Source organism: Cyprinodon variegatus, unplaced genomic scaffold (genome assembly GCF_000732505.1).
Source record: "Cyprinodon variegatus isolate N-32 unplaced genomic scaffold, C_variegatus-1.0 Scaffold1586, whole genome shotgun sequence".
In the NCBI taxonomy this organism is placed as follows: domain Eukaryota; kingdom Metazoa; phylum Chordata; class Actinopteri; order Cyprinodontiformes; family Cyprinodontidae; genus Cyprinodon; species Cyprinodon variegatus.
Genome location: NW_015152039.1, coordinates 93,586 through 103,586, shown reverse-complemented (window position 1 = coordinate 103,586; position 10,001 = coordinate 93,586). Strand labels below are relative to the sequence as shown.

The window sequence follows — 10,001 nt, the reverse complement described above, 5'->3', positions numbered from 1 at the left end:
TTTTTTCTCCCATCCAGGGTGGATCCTGACTGCATCAGTCCAGATGTGAAGAACTCCATTCATGTTGGGGACAAGATCCTAGAAATCAATGGAACGCCCATTCACAATGTTCCTTTGGATGAGGTAGAAACCAATTTTTTTTACAACCAGCTGATTCAGGGGACAAAAGCAATAAATGCTACCAGAGAGTCAAAAACTGTTGAAGTTTAAAAGGATTTAAACTTTTTTCCTTTACATCGCCATCCATTTTTGTGAGTTTTGTCAAATGGACATGAATCTCTTCCTCTTCCACAGATCGACCTGCTCATCCAGGAGACCAGCCGGCTGCTGCAGCTCACTATTGAACGCGACCCTCATGGTCAGGGGGGGGCCTCCTCGGAGGACCAGGTGGATGGCTGCCTGTTCACCCCGGTGTCGGACGGCCCCAGCCCAACCCTTCCAATCACCCAGCCCCCCAACCCTGACATCAGCAACCTGAAGTCACGCATTATCACGTAAGAAGCAGTTATTTTTTATTATTATAAGATTATACGTTGGGCTGTAATGAGATCCTCATCTTTTTCTCTCCCCTCTCTTTGTCAGGCGGAGCTGCAGTATTGATAAGTCACCTGGCTCCAGCAACGCAGCGTCGCCAGTCTCACACAGGAAGGATATTAATCGGTCCGAGTCGCTTAGGGTCGTCTCCAATCGAACTCACCGCATCTTCCGCCCGTCCGACCTCATCCACGGAGAAGTCCTCGGAAAAGGCTGCTTTGGACAGGCCATAAAGGTAATCCTGTTCATGCGTGGCATAAATCTTAAAATTCTGTTCATGCTAAGAGCCTCCAGAAGATGGCAGCATTTGAAGAAGTGAGATACAATCTAAGAGAAGGAATTCATGTTTTAACACATGGTGGGGCGTTTTTTGTTTTTTGTCATACAGAGAAAGGGACTCTTTACAGTTCATGTTGAATCATAATTCTCTCCCAGCTTGTTGCTCATATCCATCTTTGCATAACTTTGTTGTGTTATAGGTGACCCACAAAGAAACGGGGGAGGTGATGGTGATGAAAGAGCTGATTCGCTTTGATGACGAGACGCAGAGAACCTTCCTGAAAGAGGCGAGTTCACATCTTCCTGCCAATTCCTCAACTTTATCATTAGAGGTTTTACTGTAGAAGTGTTTGTTCACAGCAAATTGGTGCACAATCCTTTAGTGTGTCATACAGCTGGTGCTCAGATGTTAGTAAAGCTAACTGCTGTCTGTTAGGGGACAGTCATAAACCAGCTGCCCTGGTTATGTTAGGAAGCTACATGTGTCACCAGGAGCTGATCAGAACCAGAATATGCTCTGCAACCACTGAAGGAGTAAGTGACAGATTGCATAACCTCTGACAGGGCGCAGGAAAATGATCCTCCCAAAAATGATCAATCATTCTCTCCCACATAAGGCTTAATGCCTCCTCAGACTGCACATTCATGTTTGAAGACGGCTAAGGACAAAGATCTGGACTTCTGTAGAACTTATTGGTCCTTTTCATCCAATGGGCCTCTAGCGTACCTTTGATTAATCCTTAGAAATGCAGTCTTTGAAGTTATTCTCCTTGCAGCAAAGTTCAGTTTATTTTGCTTGGATTCCATCAGGTCACTCTATAGAAAGCTCATAGAACAGATCTGTGCTACCTCTGGCTAAAAATGATAAATAAGCCAACTAATGGTTCCGAATACAGTTTAAAAACAAATCCCAACCTAGAAGCTTTAGTAGTTTTTTTTAAAGGAAAAAACACAATGACATTAAAAGTACCAGAAATATGTGATTAGTTCAGATATTGTTTTTTTTCTTTTTTCATTTATTATTATTATTTTTTAATATATCAAATAAAATCCTATTTGAGAACACCAACCCTTCCCTTGTTTTAAAAGCTAACAGAACAAATAAACATTTGGTTGTTAAAAATGGAAACAGATTTTTTACAGCAGATATTTAATAAAAACAATAAGCGACGTTTCATTAAAAGGTCATGTAATATTTGAAGCTCTAAACGATTTTAATTTTGTTGGATTTAGGGCAAAATGGCTTTTTGGATTTTAAATGTTGCTGACTTTTAAATGTCTTTCATAGAAACATAGAAGCAGAGTATCCATGGTTTTGAAAGAAGTTATTTTTATTAATTATTCATCTAAAATGAAATTATAATGAATTTCTATTTAACTCACAAAATTTCACACTTTGAATTTCTATTCTATTTAGATCTATGCTTGGACCAGTCCATAAAGGAATTTTGTTAAAATGAATCTAAATGTGGCTCTAATGATGCAGCCAGCATCGCTTTTCCATTAAGACCAGATCAGCAAAAGTTTATCAGCAGTTTCTCTGACCTAAGCTCCAAATCTCTGCATCACTTCCAGAGTAACTTCTTCAGCAAAATATTTTGCATTCCAGCGCGACAGGTGTTTGCACTGTATTGTATTAATGGCTATCCTATTAATGTGTACAACACAATTTTAAGGCTCTCTTCCACATCACAATAATGCACTTCTCCAAAAAATCCTGATAGATCTACTAAGGTTATGAGATGACAAAGTTTAAGCCTGTAACCACTTGTAAGCTTCTAGTGTGTTTATTTGAATACCAGACAGACATTCAGGTCTCGGAGGCAATAATCAGGTTACATCAGTCCCACCTAAACAGATCACAGACTCCCTGAGATCTGAATCGGCCCTTCTTGGCACCATTTCATCCTCAAACATCTGTTTGCGAGTGTTTCTTTGGTGCCGTGTATTTATGCATGTGTCTGTAGGTTTTGGTTGATCCTTACTTTCTAATTTTGCCCGAGTCTCACATTAACCGGTCTCTTTTAATTTTACTTGCTGCAAGAAATCAGGGGTTTGGGCGTAATTGTAGCCCTAGAGTTACAACCTCCAGTCTGGAAAGGTTGTGGTTTGCACCATTTGTAGCATCTTAAATCAATTAAAATACATTTGATTATTTTTTATTTCTTTTCTTTTTGTTAAATCGCCCCTTTGACCTTTGCTAAAGATGAGGTGACACTGTATTATCTGTCAACAGGTGAAGGTAATGCGCTGTCTGGAACACCCTAATGTGCTGAAGTTCATTGGAGTCCTCTACAAAGATAAGAGGCTCAACTTCATTGCCGAGTACATAAAGGGAGGAACCTTGAGGGAAATTATAAAGAAGATGGTACGTATGATAAATTTATAATGATATAAATCGGTTAAATGGCAGAACCTGAAAAAAAAGATCTGCTGCAACTAAAGTTGAATTCCTGCTTGCAGGACAGTAACTTTCCTTGGAACCAGCGGGTCAGTTTCGGGAAGGACATTGCTGCTGGAATGGTGAGTTCAAAAACAGCTGAAGCTCCATAAGCACCACTGCCTCCCTCTAGTGGCTAGCTAAGAGAACTACAAGCATGGCATAAAAACTGCTTTAAGTGTTATAAAAACATGCTAACTCCAGCTTTTCTTTGAGTTCAACTTTAATTTTTGAATCTGCTTTAAGGCATGTATTTGATTTCTTTAACTCATCCTTGTGTTATCTGTTGCTCAGGCATATCTGCATTCAATGAACATAATCCACCGGGACCTAAACTCGCACAACTGCCTAGTCCGAGAGGTAATGACATTTTTCTATTCACTTGTTTGTAATAACATACCTCCATTTTTAGACTTTGTGGTAGGTACATAAAATATGCCGGCGGGATTAAGTGAAGTTATATAAAAAAATAGAAATGTATCTTTTCAATAAGAAAAAAAAAGAAGCATTGTATTATTAAGCTTAGATCTGAGCCGATATTTTTTTTCTTTCTACTTATTAAGGATCACACTGTGGTGGTGGCAGACTTTGGCCTTGCTCGGCTCATGGTGGACGATATCTGTGAAAATAAGCTGACGCAGGGAAAACTCTCGGGCTTGAAGAAGCCTGACCGCAGGAAGAGGTACACGGTGGTGGGGAACCCCTACTGGATGGCTCCTGAGATGATCCACGGTATGCAACACAGGAACATATGCGGTCGTTTGCACATGTAATCTAAATAATAATGACTATTTAATTACCCTTTTCTCCCAGTGTATAACAATGTTTGTTTTATGTCCTTTCAGGAAAAAGCTATGATGAGAGAGTGGACATATTTTCCTTTGGTATTATGCTCTGCGAGGTAAGTAACTGTTTAAAACCTTTTCTGCCATCCATCAGTTATAATATACTTTACAAATAAAGGGTCTAATATGCATTCAGCTCCAGGCCTTCAGGCTTTAGCAAAATATTAGTAAAGCTGTATTCCTTTGGTTAGATCGCCAATTTATCTGCTGCTGACCAGCCTCAAGTCCAATACTTCTTTCTAATCAATGGACCATTTACCCTTTAAAGCTTCATCCAATAATAGACTTTATTTGAATCAATGGGTAAGGTTTTTTCCTACATTAGTAAAAAAAAAATCTGGAAAAAAAGCACCTTGCAAAGGTTCAAAATGAGAAAGGGACAAAAAAAATACATGCTCAAAAAAAAAAAAAAATCAATTAGCAACCTGGCAATTAATGTTAGCATGGTCTCTCCTTGTTTTGGGCTGAGTTAATAAGTCGTCTTGCAAAGAATTGAATTGAAGTTGCTATTAATCATATGCATGCAAAAGTTGTTCTTCTGCCTCATAAAAATAAAGAATTGCTGTAATGTTATACATTTTATCACGGATGTTTCAGCTGCTCTCTGTTATCATGCACAATCATCTGGCTAACACAGTCAGACATAATGCTGCTGCCGCTCTTAAAATCTAAACCCATGTTTACTAGGTTTAAAAAAGCTGCCTACAGGTGTTGATTTTTAAGTTTGGGGTAAAAGAACAGTGCATAGATCAATACAGGTTTTGATAGCATTTAATCAAAGAGACGGACCATTTATAATGCTTTAGATTGAGACAGCCTTGCAATAAACCCTGCTTTAGTTACCAGAAGGTCTCAAATTTAGGCTTTAAACGGATCGAAGCAACACCGAGCAAATAAAACTGGATGTGCTGGAAGCACTTTAATTGTCTGCATTAGTGGCTGGCAGTTCAGACAGTCCTGCAGCATTTTGCTGACTTTCTGAGTCCCTTTTTTTTAAGTTGAAAAGTTATTTTGCTTTAGAAAATTTAACCTGCAAGAAACTGTGGTCCACCTCTGCCTCAGGACAGCTGAAAGCCAGTCCTTCTCATCACACAGGAAGGGTTGTCCCTGGATGCAGTAATTAGGGGCGGCACCAGCAGACTGAGGCTAATCAGGCTGCGTTTAGCAGATGAGCTCATTTAAGTTGGTGTCCAACACTAGACTCTGCAAAATATAAGGCCTGGCAGAGAATTTAGTTCAAGTTCTCCTTTTTTCTGCAGCTTTGACAGCTTTTTATGGATTTTGTCAGCATTTCAAACTCATTAAAAATAAAATCCACTTGATTTTATGAGGGAATAGTTTCACTCTGCCAAATTTCAACATCTCTGAAAGGGGAATATAGTTTTCCAGCAGCTCTGCTGAGTTGTTGGATTGGAGCCTGGACACCCGCCGTCCTCAGGCTCAGAGTTTGGCCTCATGGGTTTAGTTTAGTCAGTCAGAGGCCCCAGACTCTGACTTCTCCAGATGGACACTATTATCCACCAACCATGAGGGGGTGTTAGTTAGCAGAGGAGCAAAAACAGTAATGGTTTGCTGGGAGCAATCAGCTTTAGTTTGAAGGATTTACTAGTTTCCAGTAGAAGAGCTTCAGACGCTTCCATTTTCAAATGTTCTGTTTTTCTCTCTTAGATCATTGGCCGTGTGAACGCAGATCCAGATTACCTCCCCAGGGCGACGGACTTTGGACTGAACATTTCTGGCTTCTTGGAGCACTACTATCCCCCCAACTGTCCTCCTGCCTTCTTTCCTATTGCTGCTCTATGCTGTGACCTCGATGCAGACAAAAGGTCAGAAATCTCCCTGAAAACTTGCTGTGAAATTATATTAACACTTTCATTCCAACGCATTTTGAAGCCTTTTCATTCGTTGGGTTTGTGTTATATTGGAAGCCTACCTTTTTATCCCTCTTTTTCAAACCTCTCACTAAATATTCTATTCATTTCAAAAGTAATACATGTGGAGAGAAAAAAATCCATCATTAATAAAATGATTTGTTTGGGGATTTGTCCAGTGAGGGATGATTTTAACAGAATTACCTGATTGCAGTGGGTTGGTGATCCATTCTGACCTACAATTTACCACAAATTAGAATAACTGATTGCAATTTTTATTTAGCTAAAACAAAAAATCAAATAATAGAAATTCTGGACCAGCATGGTCTTCCTATCACACACTATAGTCAGCATTTCTTCTACTCCCTGAGAATGTGTTATTAGAAGTGAATGGAAGCAGCTGAATATCTATTTTTCTACCCAAGAGAGGTTTAAGTGATCTTTTAAATGCATTGCAACATTATAGGCCTTAAAACACCCTGAGAGGATGCGTCCCTCTAAAGTTAGTTTTTTTTTTCTCATTAAAATGCTCTTTGGGTCTAAAAAGGCCTTTAAAGCTAATGCGGCTCCAGTGGTTTCAAGTACAGGAAAGACAGAGGGATGATAATATGGTTATATACACATCATCCTAAAGTTGCAGCTAATCAGGTTATCATAGGTTTACTTACAGGAGAAGCAGCAGAGGAAAGTGGATTTTATCTGGTAACCCAGATTTTCTACTGATATGGGATGGATGTAACTAGTGCTGCAACTAACAATTATTTTGCAAATCGTTTAAACTGTCGATTATTTTTCGATTAATAATCAGACAGCCAAAGGTTCCCTACAGAAGACTTTTTACAAAATCAAACCAGGTGAAACTAAAACTTTCCCACTTGATGAGGCAGGATAGAGCATATTGACAAACAAAAAGATTTTTTTTTTTTTTATCTTAAATGCAAAATTTTGTATAATTTTTTTTTTTTTTTTTTTTTTTTTACAATTTTGGTATAATTACTGCTCTAAGTGGGTTGCTCTGTCAGCTACAGAAGCGTTTTACAGCCTCTACTCCTGTTAACGATTTATCGATTACTAAATTAGTTGACGATTATTTCAATAATTGATTCATCACAATTAATCCGATTAATTGTTTCAGCCCTAGATCAAACATATTTTAAACTAAATCATTATGCTTACAAAGAAAATCTACAGTTGCCTCGATGGTCTGGCTGCTGACTCTGTTAGAGGTGTCCGTTGTCGCTGCAGCATGAGCTGTGCTGTGTGTATTTGCCCTTGAACTGTCCTGAAATGTTTTATTCTGCTGAAATCTGTAACCTCTAGTTGTCATTCTTTGTGTTGTTATCAATACATAGTAAAGCTTTCTGTTCAGAAAGTCCTGGTGCAAAACTTCTGTCCTCTTTTTTTTTTTTGCTTAGAAAAAAAAAAGGTTCTGGATTTTATGTTCTATACTTCTGAGATTAATTAGGTTTTTAAATCTCTTAATTATGCTATTTATCCTTTGTGATTACATCTACAGCAACAGAACTTTCAGAATAAAACTATGTCTGAGTGAAACTGTAGTTACACAATTCAATTGTTACCTGTTGTTTTGGAGGGAAAGTGCTTTAGTTATTGACTTAAGTGTTTTTTCTCTGTGATCCTTTAATTCCACAGACCTGCATTCTCTAAACTGGAGGAGTGGCTAGAGAACCTAAAGATGCACTTGGACATTGGTCTTCCACTGATGTCTGAACTGGACCAATTGCAAAAGGCCTTTTGGAGCCAGCACACCATCCCACGTCCTGAGAACGGCCTGCACACCCATCCTGAGCAACCGGAGTAGAGCGCCGCCAGAGCCGTGGTGATGTTGGGGTTAGCCCCTTAGGAGCCAGTGACCTACCCGCCACAGGTGGCAGGACACTTTCTAATGATCCTCCACAACTGAAGCAGATAACGCTGGATTAAGATGGCTCACGCCAAAAGAACAGACTCAGGGGGAAAATATGAATCTGAAAAGCCACCAGTGTGTGACGCTAGCTCACACTCACACACATAGACCCTCAGTGCAGCTGTCTGGGGTTACAGTATGTCATATGCAATCAGAAACACATTTATAATTACACTTTAATCATGTAGATTTAGCAAAAATGATCACACCAGAGAATACCTAATGTGCTCGCTGTAACTCCATATACAGCATGAAACAAAGCCGCAAACCTTCAGCAGCATCACTTTGTTTCTCTGCTGTGCACATTGTTTGTCTTTGAGAACACGGCTGTGTTTGGTTTTTCTTTTAGCTTCGGATCTAAGAACTAAACTTATAAGAAATGCAAAAAGAAAAATAGCAATGTCCTCCACTGATCTGAGAACCCTTTTTTTAGACCTACTTTAAGCTTTAAATGTCTGTATGACAAATGCATGGCTGTAAATAATACCGTCAGGTCAAATGCTGCTTCGCTCTGCCCCCTCTGACCCAATTCAGTCATGAACCACTAGTCTGCATTTTGAGCTCCTGTTTATTTTGTAGCACTGAATTACTGATGGGGTACACGTTCTGAAATTGGTACGTCTTCTCAGTTTAGAGACCTCCTAGCGTATCCCATTAACACTCAGTCACATATGTACATAACTGGAAGCTTTGTAAATGTTTTAAATATTGTAAAATGTAAAGACATATTTTATATACATCTGTAACATCGTCATATTTTTATTGAGCCTACCGGTTAAAATGAGATTGGAGGTGTAGCTGTAGGTAAAAAGACGCAGCAAAAATATTTTGGTTGATTTATTGTCTGTCGCCACTGTGTCGGGCTAAAGGTTTTGATTCCTCTAAAACCACCTAAAAACAAACCAAAATCCTCTAAGAAAAAGATTATTTACTATTGGATCATTTTGCAATTAAATCAAATTTAATTGCAACTTTGCAATCACTGAAGCTACGGTGCCTTGATGGGTATTCACACTTTGAACTTATTTGCAATTTGTCTGGTTACAGCCACAAACTTAAATGTATTTTATTAGGATTGTTGCTAATGAACCATGTCTTTACCAGCTTTTCTGATGACTTTTTTTTTTTTTTTTTTTTTTTGCACACGAGCTCCAGCTCATTCAGTTTGCAGCCTGAGCTTCTGTTAAGATCAATTTTCACCTCCTGCCACACATCCCATTTGGATTTATGTTTGACCTGTGACTGGACCTTTAAATTTAATATTGACTTAATCTAAACCACCAGTGTATGTATAAAAAGGTTTCCCTTCACAAAGGTGGACGGGTCATCTGGTTGATTTTCCTCTTCAGAATGGGGAAATATTCCTTCTTTCTCCCAACTTCACTTAATCTCTATTTGAGTTTGTCTATATCAAGTAATCAAATTTTAACTCATTGATTTGTGGGATTTATAATTCCTTAAAATTATGAAAGGTTAAATGAGTGAAAATAGGTTTGAAAGGCATCATGCACATTCTGGTCATCTCTTTTCCTAATACTGGAAAGAAACCTTAAAATCCATTCTCTCACATTTGATGTACTGTACAATAGTTTTCTCACAAGGCGTCTGTCCATTTTCCTGTCTGTCCTCCTGAGGATCAACATTACTGTTTGTTTACATATTAATGCTAAATATTCTGTAAATATCACTGTGTGTATATATATATATATGTATGTGTCTGTCTCCTCAAAAATGATCTCCAGCACTGTCAGAATCTTTTTAGTTCCTTTTAAATTTGCTGCATGATGTAGTGGCAAGGTTTCTTCTGCTTCTACTCTAAGCTACTTTAGTATCTGAACATTTTTTTTATAAATAAAAACAAAACAAAAAAGACCAGAGAAGAGAAGCAGGGCCGAGTAGAAATTAGAGTTAAAAAAAAAAATCGGTCCTCTTGTATCTATTCTCTGAAACTCTTGTACACATTTGAGTACTTTTGTTTGCACTAAATGGTCGCTCGAGGCCACGTTTTCTTAATTTTCTCTTTTGGGCTACTTGTGATAGGGAAATTGAATATTGTCAGGTTGATTATATGAATGCAAGCCACTGATGGAGCCTTTTAACTGTAT

General features: G+C 38.4%; 1 protein-coding gene across 1 annotated transcript in view; it reads left to right on the top strand.

The window, feature by feature from the left end:
• Positions 1-10,001, top strand: part of LOC107103990 (LIM domain kinase 1-like) — a gene marked incomplete at its 5' end in the record, with an annotated part of 29,534 nt that extends 19,533 nt beyond the window's left edge. Inside the window, 11 exons of the mRNA XM_015403867.1 lie at positions 18-123; positions 295-494; positions 583-769; positions 1,014-1,100; positions 3,050-3,181; positions 3,277-3,336; positions 3,548-3,613; positions 3,817-3,985; positions 4,099-4,154; positions 5,767-5,924; positions 7,623-10,001. Of these exons, the coding sequence (XP_015259353.1) occupies positions 18-123; positions 295-494; positions 583-769; positions 1,014-1,100; positions 3,050-3,181; positions 3,277-3,336; positions 3,548-3,613; positions 3,817-3,985; positions 4,099-4,154; positions 5,767-5,924; positions 7,623-7,791 (1,390 nt within the window). The remainder of the gene's footprint in view (positions 1-17; positions 124-294; positions 495-582; positions 770-1,013; positions 1,101-3,049; positions 3,182-3,276; positions 3,337-3,547; positions 3,614-3,816; positions 3,986-4,098; positions 4,155-5,766; positions 5,925-7,622) is intronic.